This window comes from Astyanax mexicanus, chromosome 5 (assembly GCF_023375975.1).
Source record: "Astyanax mexicanus isolate ESR-SI-001 chromosome 5, AstMex3_surface, whole genome shotgun sequence".
In the NCBI taxonomy this organism is placed as follows: domain Eukaryota; kingdom Metazoa; phylum Chordata; class Actinopteri; order Characiformes; family Acestrorhamphidae; genus Astyanax; species Astyanax mexicanus.
In genome coordinates, this window is record NC_064412.1 from 48,793,913 (window position 1) to 48,811,367 (window position 17,455).

The following is a 17,455-nucleotide window of genomic DNA, read 5'->3' on the forward strand; positions in this document are numbered from 1 at the left end:
ATAACTGATGAACACAGTAATATTTCAGGATTGAAATGAGGTTTATTGTACTAACAGAAAATATGCAATATGCATTAAACCAAAGTTTGACCGGTGCAAAAGTATGGGCACCCTTATCATTTTATTGATTTGAATACTCCTAACTACTTTTTACTGATTTACTGAAGCACAAAATTGGTTTGGTAACCTCATTGAGCTTTGAACTTCATAGCCAGGTGTATCCAATCATGAGAAAAGGTATTTAAGGTGGCCAATTGCAAGTTGTTCTCCTATTTGAATCTCCTCTGAAGAGTGGCATCATGGGACTATACAACTCTCAAATGATCTAAAAACAAAGATTGTTCAACATAGTTGTTCAGGGGAAGGATACAAAAAGTTATCTCAGAGATTTAACCTGTCAGTTTCCACTGTGAGGAACATAGTAAGGAACAGGAAGACCACAGGGACAGTTCTTGTTAAGCCCAGAAGTGGCAGGCCAAGAAAAATATCAGAAAGGCAGAGAAGAAGAATGGTGAGAACAGTCAAGGACAATCCACAGACCACCTCCAAAGAGCTGCAGCATCATCTTGCTGCAGATGGTGTCACTGTGCATCGGTCAACAATACAGCGCACTTTGCACAAGGAGAAGCTGCATGGGAGAGTGATGCGAAAGAAGCCATTTCTGCAAGCACGCCACAAACAGAGTCGCCTGAGGTATGCAAAAGCACTCTCCCATACAGCTTCTCAGACTGAAATGGCTGTTGTAAACACCCAAATATTTAGAACTAAAAATGATTAAGATTAATGGGGGTGCCCAAACTTTTTCATATGACTGTATGTACAGCTCAATAAATATTGCCCAGTCTACATTTATAATCATTTATTATTCCTACTCTTGTGAATAGGAAGTATACCTAAGTATGTTTAAATTAGGTAAAGAATACTAAAAGTGCATTTTCAATTTAATATACTTTATGAAAATACACAATAAATATACTTTTTCATGAAATGTATTTTTAAGCCGTTTAAATTATACATTGTGTTAATAGAAAAAAAATATATAGTGGCATTAAATACTACTTAAAGTGCACTTTAGTGTAGTTTTCTTCCAGCAGCATTAATATGTACACTATATATGCATCAATACGCAAAGTAGTACATTTACAACATACTTCACCTGTATTAAAAATGGTATTAAATTTAAATATCGCTTAATTACTTAATAACTGAAATATACTTAAGTTGCCATACGTTGTTCCAAAATAGTAAATTTAGTATGTATTCAAGTACATATTTTTTTTTTTTAAAAGTATGTACTTTTCCATGTTAAGTATACTTAAAAAAAACTTTTCTTTTAAAAGGGTAGTAACAATACCACACTTCCTTCTGGGTTTTACTGAAGCCAAATATCTAATATCTCCTGGTCTGTCACAGTCATTAAGAGGAATAACCTCAAGCCTTTCTTTAGAAAAAATAACATTTATTAACAGAAAAATGAAATAATCCAGAGGGAGCCTTTCATGAATTGTCTTGGAAAGAGGAAAAAATGCTAAATTGAATGACTGATATGATTGTATATTTGAATATGATTATATATTATGCAATATTTTCTAATAGTCTAAATGGGTCTAAAAAGTACAAAAAACCTCATTGCAGCCAACACAGACTGATATTTGAGCATTAGGTATGCTTGTACCCTTGATTTTTTTTTGTGCTTTTCATTAACTTGTAAAAAATGTCTTTGCTCTAATTCCTTCTGTCATCATACTGATAATCAAATAAGGATATTGGTTAAAACAAAAAACATATCCTAAACAGAAAATAAATGTATGTAAATTAATGTATAAAACACATTTGAACATTTGCATTTATGTCAATTATTATTTTAAAAATTTGCTGCAATCCAGCTAGCCCTTCCAATGAATAATGAATAGTCTAAATTAAATATAAGTTCAAATTGCACATATAAAGAAATAGGTAGCCATATTTTTGTTTTCTGTATGGCATTATACTGATCAATAGGAACACATTATGCCAGCCCTTAACCTCATACCATTCAGTCTTTCATTAGTGAACAAACAAATATGACGAAAAACTGTGAAAAATGTGAAAAATGTGAACATTTGCTATTGCAACAGCAAACCATAAACACTTATATAAAATAGGATTGTGTTCTACTGTAAGTCTAATTTCACACTTTACATTCTAGCCCTAAACCAGCGACTGTAGAAAACATGAATTCTGTGGTTCCATTTCCTTCAGTTCTATAGAAATGAAGCCAAATACATGCCCCAGACCAAGTATTACAGTATCAAACCACCACCTGAGTTTAAACTGCAGCCTAAAGGACCAGAAGCAGAGTGGATTTTACCCTGTGATTCCCAGTTTACTCAGTAAGTGTTTCAGTGTCCCAACAGTAAAAGTGCAATTCATGTATTTTATTACCAAACAAATTACAGCATGATAATCAACAAAGTTAGTTGACAGCTCAACTACAACTTAACTACTCCATGTAAGCTGATGCAGACAATATGTTCTAGCCAATGCTGTGAACCACTTATATCATTCCAAAGTGTATCCCCACCTTCTAATATAGCAAAATAAGGTTTAAAATGGGTTCTGATGGAAATATAACTGTGGTGATATTAGCAAAGGAAAAAACTAATTATTAGAATTGTAGTGACACTGAAGATAAAAAGACAGTTTAGAGAAGAAAAATGAGATGGGACAAGCTACACATTATATGTGTATGTGTATTATGTGTGTATGTGTATTATATGTGCAATTAGCCAGCAGAGGAACATAAATCCATGTTTTCTACAGTCGTTTTCCTAAAATACAAACAAAAATTCCAACTCCAGCATTAATCTATTACACATTCAGTTAAACAAATGTACACAAAGATATCAAAAATAAGAATAAAAATCTGTTTGTCAAATTTGCAAATCACTCAAAGTCAAATATTTCGGCTTCCTTTTCTTTCCAGAATGCGAAACTCCTGTCAATGTATTGGCAGATCTCGTCGTTGCTCAAACTGGTAATATCTGAGTTTCTGGAGAGGATTTCTCCCTCATCTGGAGTTGGAGTCTGAACAATGACTTTGGGCACTGGCCTTATTTCTACTGGTGGGATTTTCTCCTGATCTGCCGGCTGATCTGGTTGGTTCGAAGCCTCGCCAAAGAACCTGATCTTGATATCCTCAAACCCGTCCTTCCATTCCCTGTTCCCAGCCTCGATGTCCTGGATGACAGCCTTGTGGAAGTCCCGCACCGTCTCCCAGCTGAAGCGTCCAACGTGGTCGAAAACCTCGAAGCACAGCAGATGCCTCATCTTCCTCTCATCTGGCGAGAGGTCCAGCTCAAGAATGTGGAAGTAGCCCAGCATGAAGAGGTCCAAAGTCAGAGTGTCGTAGTCGACCGGAGCTCCATCCACACGGGGTAGGAACTGCTCTGGTGAGTAGAGAGCCTGCTGTCGGTTGAGTCGCCGGATCTGCCGGGATGGTACGATGGAGATCATGCTCCTCCAGTTGCCGATCATCTTGTTGATGGTGCTCCTTTGCTTGAAGAAGTTCCCCAGCGAACCATTCTCCATCATCTTCTTCGGTGATATGTCCAAGCTGGCCTTGCGATGCAGCTTGTTGCTACCGTGGTCGTCTATAATCTTCTGACTGTCCATGCTGTGCTTTCGCTGGGCGTTTTTGACAGTAACGGTATATGCCGACTTTTTCCAGTGACCCAAGAACAAGACCACGATTCGCTCCTTGCGCAAGCTTGTAGTCTCTATGACATCGTTGCCTTCATCGTAGCCAACGACAAAATCTTCATGGATCACTTCTGCCGCTGCTGGATGTTCGGGTTCGGGTTCATGTTCGTGATTCTCTAAAGTTCCGCTCGAGCCGTTCTCCACTGGCTCTTTGTGCTGGACTTGCAGCCCTTTACTCTCAGAGTCCTCAACAGCAGGAATGTCCTGATTCTCGAAGTTGGACTTCAGATTGCGCACTGATACTCCGAACTCATGGATCTCATTTTCAATCTTCTCTCTCCTCCCTCTGGCCAAATTCTGTCTCTCGAAGTTCTGAGAGAAGACGCTCACGAGCTCGGTGTTGGGCATCTTGCAGTACGGCTGGTCAGTCAGGTTGGTCATAAGCAGCGACATGCTCTTCACAATCCCTGATATCCGGTTGCACCACACTGGAAGGGGAATCTGTGTGCTGAGGTTCTTGTACTGGGTGTTGACCGTGATGTTGACGATCGGTGCTGGAAGAATGTTCCGGAGTTCCTCTGCGAGGCGAGCCAGCTCCATCTCGTAGCCCTCGCAGTTCTTCTGCATGGAGACACTTTTGATCTGTTTCTCCAGGTAGATAAGGTCATCCTCTGCCAGCAACTCCCCAAATGGACCCAGGATGGCGTTGTGCGCCTGGGAGTATCTCCAGCTGTCCATCTTTGCGTATCTGTGTCCATTCTCCTGTAAGAAACACAAGAACAGTAACCCCAAATCAAAAAATATTTGGGACAGAATAGAAAAACAAAAACGTTTATTCACATTTACACTTTAGGTTGAAAATACTCCACAAATTCTCTATCAGGGACAGTTCAGAACTGCAGTCATGCCTTTGTAATTTGTGCAGTATGAGGTTTTGCATTGTTTTGTTGAACAGACAATTGTATTTACCTCATTACTAGCCCTAAATTGCCTAAACTGTTTTATTGTAATGTGTTGCAGGCCTGAAATGCAGAAATGGCTGTAAGTTGACCAAAGACATTGTAAATAAAGAATCATTTAATCTAAATCTAATCTTAATCTAATTAAATTGTTTTTTAAAACTAATTTATGCAGTTTTCCCTATGATTTTGACATTCATCATTGTTTATATACTGTATGTATTGCAAACAAGTTTAAGAAACATGACATGAATCTGACAAAGACTTTCTGTAGATTTAAGATCTATCATAAAAAGCTATTGGTTCATAAGGCCCAGGTGTTCTTTACAATTGAATACATTATAATAACGTAATGTAAATATACCTACCTTCCTCCTCTGGGCCTCCTCGTCCAGTAGTCTGGTCTGCAGCTGCCGCACCATCACCTGCCTCTTCCACTCGGCTATAGGCCGGCCCTTCTCATCATGAGTGGGAACCAGGTAATCAATATCCGACAGATTAGCCTCCTCTGTGGGCAGCACCACCATCTTATTCTGAAAAGAAGGAACATTGAATGAATAATTTTGCATTGTTTTGTATTGGTAACAGAACACACACTCCACTGCACTATTCCAACAGGACGATGCTCGTCCACATACTGTTGCTATTCCAAGAGCTTGCATTAGGCTTGCATGTCCAGCTGCATCTCCAGATCTATCCCTGATTGAAAATGTGTGGGATGCTATTGGATGCTCCACCCTTACCACACAATCTGCACAAACTGTGTGAGAATATTGGAGCTATATAGGATGGATTATCACAGGACTCCATTAAGAACCTCTACAACTATGAGATGCTAAGATGTCTGGTGTGTTGTATTACAGATATGTAACACATACATTACACACTACTGCTGTATAAGTGGCTCAATAAATAAATACATCAATAATCATTTAAGGTTTCTGGTCATTTTTATCTTCCTTCTGAATAGGATTACAATCCCACAATTCCTTCTGGATGCCAAAAAAATGATTGGGATATGAGTATATTTGGGCATATAGTGGATATAGCTCTATATATAGTTTTGTACCAAATTATATATATATACAAAACAGAATAAAATGAGAGTTTACGTACAGAGGGAGTAAAGTTTTCAGTTAACTTGGAGTTTTTCAGAGAGGTGATGGACTTCATCTCTCCCAGTTTCATTTCTCCCAGCAACTTTTTCCCTTTTTCTGGCACTGGTTTGCTCGTGGGATTGTCGGGGCTCAGGCTCTTCACCACTGAAACGACATGAACATTATTTATCCCTCATATGTTTCCATTCATGTTCCAATCATATTTACACAGGCTGATTAGCATTACTCACGAGGCTGGAATTAAGTCATTAAGTGAAATTAAGGAGGGATGAGTCAGTGATGAAGTCAGTTCCCATAATCCCCTGACAGGGGTAACTAATGAGTGGTTTGGTGCTGTATGGGTGCATGGGGTAAAATCAGCCCACCTGAGGCTTCCTTACCTGTGGTGGCCACATGGACGTGATGGGCGTTGCTGGCCATCGATTTCTCATGGGGAACGGAAGAAGGTGGAGGTGAAAGGAAAGACGAGGGGAGGGGTGGAGCCGGGGGTGGAGGGGGGTAACGGGCCTGGGGGGAGTCTTCAGTCTCAGGGTGCTGGAAAGATTAACGGAAAAAAAACTTACAACAGAAAAATAAATTACAACACTCCTCACATTATGTTTTAGCTGGCAACAAGTTGCCAACCCTAACTGATGCAGTGAGTAGCTTCTCACTGTTTAAACAACCATGTGTAAAAACACTTCCTGTAGAGGTGGAAAAGATGTTGATCTGTTTCAGAAGAATCAAATTATTTATCTTCATCAAGCAGAGAATGCATCTACAACTAAAACATTTATGATAAGAACTATCCAATGCATTATTGAAAACTAGAAGGCCAGTAGGGAAACATCGTATTTGAGGAATTATTGTGGTCAGAATGATGGTGATTGGCAATCTAACAAATGTTTAGTAAAATCAAATCCTAGGAAAACAGCACTAGAACTATGTCTATGTTTAATATTGAAAGTAAGAGCATTTTGTGACATTGCAGAAGCTTGTCAATCGATGCCACCATGAATGTGTGCTGAATATTAGAGTGTATGTCCTTTGTTTTGACCAGGCTCTGTATTTTTTTTAATGGGACAACATTATTAAAAAAAATTTGGATATAACTTAAAGAAGTCAGTGTATAGTTTTTATATCAGTATGTATTTACTGTCCTCTGAAAAATACTGTACTTTATTTGTCAATATTTTATCTGGCAACCATTATTATTAAGCACTGCCCTAATTCTCATGGGCATGAAATTTACCAGAGCTTCATAAGTTGCAACAGGAATACGCTTCCACTAACCCATGAAGACATCGCAGATCTGGTGTATGTTAGACATCTTGTGTTCCTCAACCTTCTGTCTATGAAAACCCCACAGGTGCTTAAATTGGGTTTTGGTCTACAGACATACTTGGCCAGTCAATCAGCAATCAGCTTAAAACAGTTGTAAGCATCTTGGAAGTGTGTTTAGGGTCGTTAACATGTTGGAAAACTGCTATATGGTCAGTTTCTAAATCGAGGAGATCATGCTGTGCTTCAGAATGTCACAGTTCTCATAAGTACTCATACAGCCCTAGACCATATTGCTACCACCACCATGCTTTACTGTAGGCTAGCACCAGTTTTCTTGGTATTTCTTACCAGGAACCTGCCACACATGCATGCTCTTGGAATGCATGTCTACAGCAAACGGTTTGCGGGCTTTCTTTTGTGTCAGCTTCAGAAGAGGCTACCTTCTGAGATTTGATGCAGTGTGTGGCAAATGATGTGATCACCGGCGACTTACCTCTCACTTCTTTAACCTCTGCAGCAATGCTGGCAGCACTCCTGCATTTATATTATGGAGCCAGCCTCTGTATATTATGTTGAACACGTGAAGTTAACTTCTTTTGTTGACCCTGGCGAGGTCTATTCAGAGTGAATGTCATGTCTGGTGCTGAAAGCATGTCTAAGTCTCCCACATCCAGCTCTATCTGCGATTCCCACAGTAACAACTACAATACCCAGAACGCACCACTCCATGACACAACACACACTCCCGATCACATGACGCATCACATGACACCACCAGGAAGTCCCGAGTTCTGATTTCCCTCAGTATATAAGGACCATGCTCACGCTCACACCTCGCCGAGTATCTGTTTGGTAATTCCTACAATACAAAGCGTTTCTCTTGCCCTTGTCTTTATCCGTGTATGATCTTGTTTTTGTTTTCTACCGACGTCGATTTTTGCCTGCTCCCTTGTGTTGGATTTCCGTGTATGACCTGGACTGTTTCTACTACTTTGGATTTTTGCCTACCCTGTGACATTACCTGCTCGTGTATGAACTCTGGACTGTCTTCCGTTTATGGTATGGTTTCTCTACACTGTGTATTTCTGGTATTGACCCTGTTTCCGTTGACTACCCCTGTTTGCTCTATAACTTTTAATAAAGTTATTTTATTGTATCAGCACCAGTCTCATTCCTGTCTGGCCCTGACAGTGAAATCCGTCCTGAAAAACTGCTGTATGATCTTGGCCATTGTGCTTCAGCTCAGTTTTAGCCTAAGCCATCTTTGCAGATAGCAAGAATTCTGTTTTGTCACATTCTTAAAGACTTCTTTGCCATGAAGTGTCATGTTGAATATCCAGTGTCCAGTACGCACCCAAAACACCAAATTTAACAGCCCTGCTCCCCATTCACATTCATTGGATCCTCCAATGAGTCACATGACACTAGGTAGGGACATGTTCACTGTGAGGACACTCACTTGTCTTGCCAACTATTTAGACATTGATGGCTGTGTGTTGAGTTATTTTCAGAGCACAGTAAATATATAGAGCTATATTGGCTGTACACTGAGTGTTGTTATATCCAGGTTTCATTTCTAAAGTGTAGTCCCATTAAAGATATTATAAAATATTTACATGAATGAGGGGTGTACTCACTTTTGGAAGATACTGTATATTAATAAATCAAATGAAGTTGAGCAGATAAACCATGATATATTTTGTGTTCATACTATCTGCAGTCAAATCAAAGTCGTATTTTTATTTGTCCATGCTGTTCCATCACTGTCTTCTGATTTGAGTATGTAGTATTTATTTTGAATAGATTTTGCTTAATGATCATGGAGTCACAAATCTTTAGGACAGTTAGGAGTTTTGCAATAGTGTTGACAGCTTCTTTAACAAGACTCATGTTTAACTTCCCATTTTATAACTGGTGGAGGTCCAGTTTGTCCACTTTCCCAGAACCATAATCATACTGATTCTCAGTCTTCCATTAAATGAATCATTAGCATGTAATGGTTCTGGGAATCCAAGGATTAAACTGGTCTTTTACTATTACTGTTATATAATGTAAGGAATATTGGTATGCTGCAGAGTTCAAGCTAAATACAAAATACAGTACCAGTTAAAGAATTTTCTGTGTATTTCTTACATTCTAAAGTGTCTAATCATACATATGGAATCACTTAGTAAAAGTAAAAATGTTAAGTAAACCAGAATATGTTCAGCCCAAAACTAATCCCAAATTCACCCCAAACTCAACACAACTCATCCCAAACTCACCCTAAACTCATCCCAAACTCACCCTAAACTCATCCCAAATTCACCCCAAACTCAACACAACTCATCCCAAACTCACCCTAAACTCATCCCAAACTCACCCCACACTCAACACAAATCATCCCAAACTCACCTTAAACTCAACACAACTCATCCCAAACTCACCTTAAACTCAACACAACTCATCCCAAACTCAACACAACTCATCCCAAACTCAACACAACCCATCCCAAACTCACCCTAAACTCATCCTAAACTAATCCTAAACTGACACCAAACTCAACACAAACGCAACACAAACGAAACACAACTCACCCACAACTAAACACAACTCACCCACAACTAAACACAATTCTCCCCAAACTCACCCCAAACTAATCCTAAACTCAACACAACTCATCACAAACTCAACACTACTAACCCCAAATTCACCCCAAACTTACCCTAACCTCACCACAAACTCAACACAACTCATCCCAAATTCACTCTAAACTCAACACAACTTATCCCAAACTCAACACAACTCATCCCAAACTCATTCATTGCTTTGATGTCTTCAATATCAATCCACAGTGTGGAAATAATACAATAAAGAAAAACATTAAATGAGAAGGGGTGTTTTCAGACTTTCAACTGGTACTAAATCTACACTCACAGCTGGAGTCAGAGCTGCTGATAATCTGTAATGTATTAACCCAGACAGGGCACACACTGCCATCCGTACTGGACCCACTGACAGAGTGATGAAGTGTTAATGGGGTTAACCTTTAGGCTGTCCATGTCTCGCTGTGTCTCGCTGATGTGTCTGTAGTAATCCCCGGAGCCGGACTGCCACGCCGCCGCGGGACGCTCTCTCAGGTCCTCTACCGGACCGTTCGGCTCCAGACGCTCAGCAGCACTCTGCGGCTACAAAGACAAATGAAGTAAATACATTAACAGTTAATACAGTTAATACATTAATAGGTAATTACTCAATGATTATGCAAAATCTTTCTATTTTGTACAGCATTTTCATGCCCAATATACTAATCTAATTTCAAAACGTAATGCAATAAGCCTGCTCATTCACTGCCTAATACTGCAAAGTGCAACAAAAGAATATTATATAAGACCAATTGGTACTTTTGGCAGTGTGGGCAGTGTGCCAAGTCCTGCTGGAAAATGAAATCCGCATCTCCATAAAAGTTGGCAGCAGAGGGAAGCATTAAGTGTTCATGTGTTATAACAAGTACAAAGTCAGTGCAGTGTCTATCAGGAAATTTTACAGCGGTTTATGCTTCCCCCTGCTGACAACTTTTATGGAGATGCGGATTTCATTTTCCGGCAGGACTTGGTACAGTGTGCCAATTGGTCTTATATAATATTCCAACTTTAAGGCACTTTTTTTGGGATTTTAATTGGTTGTAAGACATAACCATCAACAATAAAATTAACAAATGCATACAATAGATTACCATGTGTGTAATACATCTACATAATATATGAGTTTCACATTTTGAACTGAATTACTCAAATAAAGTCACTTTTCAATGATATTCAATTTTTTTTAAATGCACCTGTAGGTATTATTTATACTCCAACCTGCTGCTGAAATGAACCAAACACCAACTTAAAACACAACCCTCTATAAGTTTTATAAAGCCGAAACTGAGCAACAACAAATTACCTAACACAAAATGTGTGTATGTACAAACATATAATAGATAAAGCTGAATTGTTATAGAATTTAGAGTTTAGAATTAGTAACAACAAACTATATCAATATGCTTTGGCATTGGCATGCCACCTCAAGCTATTCAGTGTGTACCTCTGTGTTATGGTGATGCCATTGCCTATACATGCACTTGTCCAGAACTGGCTGAACTGCATCTAACACCAATGGCACGGTCAGGACCGAGGCAGCACTGTGGATCAAATTGTGGACATCTGATGCGCTTCTTTACCTGATGTAAGGCCTTCTGCGTCACAACGGCTAGGATGTGTGGTTTAATAAGTTAAAGACTTTCTCTTAAAAGGAAGAGGCCGGTATATATTCCACTAGAGGGAGCAAAGTGAAGAGGCTACTACACTACAATAACAAAAGTATGCATTAGCTTTTACAGAACATGCAATTCTAAACTCACAGTTATTAGTGTGGAGTTATTTCCCCTTTGCAGTTCTAACAGCAGGTGTGGAACTCAGTTATTGCGCAGGACACTTTTCTGTACTATACTCCTCAGAACTTGGAAACCATGCTCTTTAAGTGTTTGGTCAGCCTGCTGCGTACATTTACACAATGAGAGACTATGCTCTGTACCTTTACATAATCGGAAACCCTACTATGTAACTTTACACAATCAGAGATAACACCCTGTAACTTTATGCAATCAGAAACTTCACTGTGTAACTTTACGTGACCGGACACCCCGCTCTGTAACTTTACGCAGTAGGAGACACCACTCTGTACCTTACGTAATCGGTACTTTACATCACACAATAATGCAATGGGAGACCCCACTCTTTAACTTTATATTATAAGACACCCTGCTCTGTAACTTTACGCAATCAGAGACCCCGCTATGTAACTTTACGCAATGGGAAAGCTACAGAACAGGGTGTCAGATCACGTAAAGTTAGAGAGTGGGGTGTCCAATTGCATCAATTTACACCGTGGGGTGTTTCATCACGTAAAGTTGGAGAGCAGGTTGTACATTATCAGACACCCCGCTCTGTAACTTTACACAATGGGAGACCCCACTCTTTAACTTTACATTATCAGACACCCTGCTCTGTAACTTTACACAATGGGAGACCCCACTCTTTAACTTTACATTATCAGACACCCTGCTCTGTAACTTTACACAATGGGAGACCCCACTCTTTACCTTTACATTATCAGACACCCCACTCTATAACTTTACACAATCAGAGACTCCACTGTGTAACTTTACATGATCGGACACCCCGCTCTCTAGGGTTACACAGTTACAGTAGATGTAGAATCACATGGCATATTCACCGCCATACTGTTGCGTGATACACCTGCTTGCCAAGAGTAGTCATATTTTGGCACAACACCTCTTATTTTTTTTCTTTCTATTGTTTAATATGTGACAGTAGCCTGCCTCAGCTTCCTATAATTGGTCTAATATTGGAAGGAAAGTGTTTTACACTGCAAACAATCCAGACTATAGTTCAGCTGATTTGGACTGAGACCACCTCTTATTACTGGAACTAATTTGGTCCTTTGGTCCAGACCTTGATATTGTGGCTTAGTTTCAAGATTATGACCTACTTTTAAATGTTTACAAATGTAACAAACAGGTCATACAGCAGAGCCTTTTGTAAGTGCTACAGTATTACACTGTGTAGATCAGATCAAAGCCCTGAGTAACAATAGTTAGCATCTACACACACACACACACACACACACACACATGTTTGCTCATTTGCAGCAGTTCCAGAAAATAAGCAGAACACTATGATGACACAAGCTTCAGTTACAGTAACTGAAGTAACACTAGTACTCTCTTTAATCAAAGCTGGGCTTTACATCTATATGATTTTGCTTATATATATATGCTATAATCAATTACCATAATCCTAGCATATGGACAAAGTATTGGGTCACCTGCTGATTCATGGTTTCTTCTGAAATCAAGGGTATAAAAAGAGTTTATTCTGCTTTTTTTTTTGAAGATAATATCTAGAGAAGAGTCTTCTGAGTTGTGGGATATGTGGGCGGGGTCTCCTGCATTAAGTGTTGTTGTAAATTCTGTTTGCACAGACAATTCTAGACAGATGCTGCTGGCCACCATCATTGCCCCACACTGCACGGTCCACTGTGGGTGGTAATATTAGCCTTCTTTGGTGTATTCCCATTACACATGTGACACTGTGAATGGAGGATTGTTAAATACCCGCCTCTCAAATTCAGAAATGGAATGTCCCATCTATCTGCATCCACTATCAGACCTTAATATGTAAATGAGATCTATGGACCATACACTCCAAAAAATGTAAAATTGGTGGTGATGAGTTGGAGCGAAGTTGATTAACAAGGTGAAGCACAGAATTGGGTGATAATTTTATGCTACAAGCCTTACAACCAGTCAAACCACAAAGGAACTGAAAAGTAACAATAGAAAACTAGAAGAACTACAAAAACTGTTTTAATAAGAAGTATTTTTGCATATTTTGAATATAGTTTCATATTGCTTTGAGGTGTAGGCTAGATATCATGGCAATGTTCATGCAATTCAAGACAGGTTATAAGGAGCAGTAAAGCCACTCTGCCGAAGTGCAGCATTATATAGGATTTTCAGGTTAGTTCTCCAGCACCGGAGCTGGAGTAGCATTAGCATTAGCCACTAACCGTGCTAAAACAAGCTACGTGGGATGAACCACTAGTTAATATCACCCTGGAACATTAAGAGTTTTTCATTGTAGCACTATTGGCCGGCATTAGCTGCTAACCGCTAGCCATTAGCTGCAAATACTGATGCTCCAGCCTTAGTGCTGGATAAATTCGGGAAACTATGCACACTGTAAATAAACGGAAGCGCACTACTCACCCAAATAAACAGTTTTCAGGAGAGAAATCAGTGTAGAAAAAATTGTGTGTTGATTGGTAAAAATGATGCAACTGATGGCACAACCTATTTTTTTGCTTTTGGGGTATCTATTTTTATATTTCATGTTGTGCCTATGTTCATTTTTATACTCACAGAACATAAGTGAACTAATGTCTTTTTTTTTTTTTTTTTGCAGTGTAAAAACATCCAGAAAACGAATGTTCTAAAAATGTTAACTGTAATGTTCAGAAAACGTTCTACTAACCAAAAACTGGTCAGCTGGGATCCTGATCTCACTAACGCTTTTGTACGTTTTTGCCGAAAGCTAATCTAGTATTCCTGTGAGCCTGCACAGTAGAGACAGTTACCTCAACAAAATCAGCATACACTAAAGCCCACCGTGAATATCACCCTATTTCAGTGCTGGGATCAGTGGTTCAAAATTCAGCATGCACAACATGGAAACACTTAAATTGGCCTTAATCAAGCCGCAATGTCCTAATGGAGTCCATACAGTATTCATATCAAATGTGCTTCTCCAAGCACTCCCTTCACAACACACACTCACACACACACTCTCAACATCAAAGGCTGCTCTGATACGCAGTAGTAGACTGTTGTTGCTGGTCTCCGTGCGGTGGTCCTCCTCGTTTCCTCCAGCTCGGCACTTTGAAGTCCAAACAGCACGAAATGCGCTCTGACACGGCCCGGCAGAACCTTCCCAGAACTTGTGCAATTCATAAATAGATAAACAGGGGGAGGGGAGAGCGCGGGCACGCCGGGTTTCAGAACGCTGGGAATAAAACACGATCCCGTCCCTTCCTTCCCTGACCTTTTCACAACAGTTCAGCGTCCTCGCTCCCCATCATCTGCTCCTGTGAGAGGCTTAATCAAAGCCAGTGGACGGCCCTGAGCATTTGGTTCTGATTAACTGAACCATTTCTCTGCAGTTACTGAAGCGCTGGATGCTGGAGCCCTGAAGCCGGGCCGTTCCATTCTCTCGCTCCGCACCTCGCGGCCCACACAGGCTCTGATAAGAAAAGCCATGGAGATGAAGCTGATGGGGAGGGAGATGCTGTAAAGCCTGTAAAGCCTGTAAAGCCCTGAATGCACTGTACTCCACATGTGGCCTGCATGGACTGATGTGTACAGAGCGTCCAGAAGCAAGTCCAGCTCCATTAACGCCGTTAACTTAAAGAAAAGGGGTATTTCTCGGTATATCAATCACAACCTTTAACATTGAAATGTGGTTTAAAGAGGATTAAAGTAATGTCTGTTGATGTTTCAACGCTACAACATTGTTGAATCAACATTTAATGTTAAATGGTCGTGCAAATTTTAACGATAAAACAACATGTCTTCACCCTTTTGCCTTTTGAATCTTATTTTGAATTTTACATTTCATCATCATTTCATTTCTAAAAACTGTTGAATGGAGGAATAAAAAAGTGTTTTACTTCCATCTGCAGTAATTGTTTTTTAATTTAACACCAATTCTTCACCATACCTGGGGGAATGTTCTCATGTTCTATTAGTTTTACTGTTTTAGTGTTTTTGAGATCAGATGTTCAGTAATCAGATTGGTAGTGGTGGGTGACTTTCTTTATACTCAGATTTACTACAGTAGTGATGTAAGTTTATTGTTAACACTTTGTTAACCATAGGATTTACTCATTTTAGGGAGCTATGGTTTATTAAAGGTTGAACGTACGATGTTGAAACACCATTGCCATATCAATGTTTATTAACTTTTCAAAATTAACACCAAATCCAACGTTGATTCAATGTTGAAATGCCAGCTGGGATGTTTAATCCTTGTAGCTGCCCTACACTGTAAATGCACAAGTTGTTTAAACTCAAATAAATTAAATAAAAAAGTCTGTTTCGCATTAAAACTAGATATTTCCAAACATTACTCATTTATTTGGATGATTACTCAACATGTGTGGCCTCATATACACTTAAACTAAGATGGTGAGAGTTAAGATGAATCAGCTTATAATAATTGAATTGAATTGTTGCCCTAAACCACTTCATTTCTATTGGCTTCTGGCACAACTTATTTGCATACTGGGTGAGTCCTCCAGTTTCTGACACTCATCAGTGTGCAGTCATTCCCCAGATTATTTTAGGCACATTTGTAGATCTTCTATTATGAGAAAAGTATGCCAATACCCAAAGTATTACTGTCACGGAAATGGGGGCGACCCAGGCAGGGTGACGAGGAAAGCGGACACAAGTGCAGGTAAGGGCGAAATAAATAAATAATTTATTAAATAAATAACAAAGAAACAAGGAAACGAGGAACAAGTAAACACAAATAACCAATAACAAACGAGCGATGATAATAATAAACAAACAGGGAATATATATATATATATATATATATATATATATATATATATATATATATAAGGGAAATAAACTAGAAAATAAATAAGGAAATAAACTATAAACGTGAAAACAAGAAATAAACGAGAAACAAATGACTAAGGTTATATACAGGGAACATAGAGCTAAACAAGAAACTAAACTAGACAAGGAGAACTAAGCAGGGCAAAGGAGAAAACAATGGAAATAAACAGGAAACCAGAAATATACACGAGATAAACAGAGGTAAACACAGAGCAAGGACTTGGGCTATGAAACGCGGTGAAACAACAGAGAGACAAAACAACAGGGGAAGGTGCAAAGACCGACAGGGAGACAAAGTGGCAGTGGAGGGCTATTTAAAGAAACAGGAAACACTATAGTTAGAAACACCTGGGGAAGGGGCGGAGCAACAAATGAGAAACAGGTGGAAAAGTACTGAGACGGGAGACACAGAGGAGCACAGGTCACGTGGGGAAGACACACAGACACGAGACGAGACCAGGATGTGACAATTACCAGTGTTTTTTGTTACAAGTTGTTGTTTTTTTTACTTCTGCAACCTCATTGTGATAGAAAAATACAAAATCTTAAGTCTTGAAAAAAATTGCAATAAAATAATATAAAAATATGAAATCTAAACAATACCAAGAATATAACAAATTAAATAAGCTGTAAACAATAAATAATTATGTTTCAAATATGATAAATGTCCATCAAATATGATACATAAGTCATTTATGCAAACTATTAATTATTTTTTTGTCCAGAAGGTCAAATCAATTCTACAGTGTTAAGATTTTACTTTTGTAGAAATTAATTACTATTTGATTGTTCAGTCTTTAAAGAATTAAGGTTAGGGTTAGGCTATGAATAGGGTTATTGATTAGGGTTATAGCAAAAGCTTTAGAACTTGGGTTAAGCATGAGCATTAAGGGTTAAGTTTCCAGATTAGGGTGAAAAGTTAAGCTAAATGAGTAAGCGCTGAGGTTACGGTTAAAAGTTACGTTTAGGGTTAAGATTAAGGGTTAAGGTTACAGGCTATACGTTACAGTAGAGTGTTAATAATGTGGCGGTAGTTTGGGTTAAAAGGTAGCTTTAGGTTTAAGAGTTAACTGCAACAGTTCACAGCAAAAAAAACAAAGAGTTAGATGGTTAGGGTTAAGAGTTAAGGGTTTAATGCTGTAAATGACACTATTTGTATTTGGAATTTGGGAGAAATGTCTGTAGTTTATAGAATAAAACAACAA

General features: G+C 38.9%; 1 protein-coding gene across 1 annotated transcript in view; it reads right to left on the bottom strand.

Annotated features, from left to right (window-relative positions):
- Window positions 1–1,386: 1,386 nt before the first annotated feature.
- The window catches only part of espnla (espin like a), a 41,990-nt gene continuing 25,921 nt past the window's right edge, over window positions 1,387–17,455 (bottom strand). The window contains exons 6-10 of the mRNA XM_049479102.1: window positions 10,048–10,188; window positions 6,139–6,292; window positions 5,757–5,902; window positions 5,009–5,173; window positions 1,387–4,443 (exon numbers count right to left, since the gene is read on the bottom strand). Coding sequence (XP_049335059.1) covers window positions 2,926–4,443; window positions 5,009–5,173; window positions 5,757–5,902; window positions 6,139–6,292; window positions 10,048–10,188 — 2,124 coding nt within the window. The 3' untranslated portion in view covers window positions 1,387–2,925. The remainder of the gene's footprint in view (window positions 4,444–5,008; window positions 5,174–5,756; window positions 5,903–6,138; window positions 6,293–10,047; window positions 10,189–17,455) is intronic.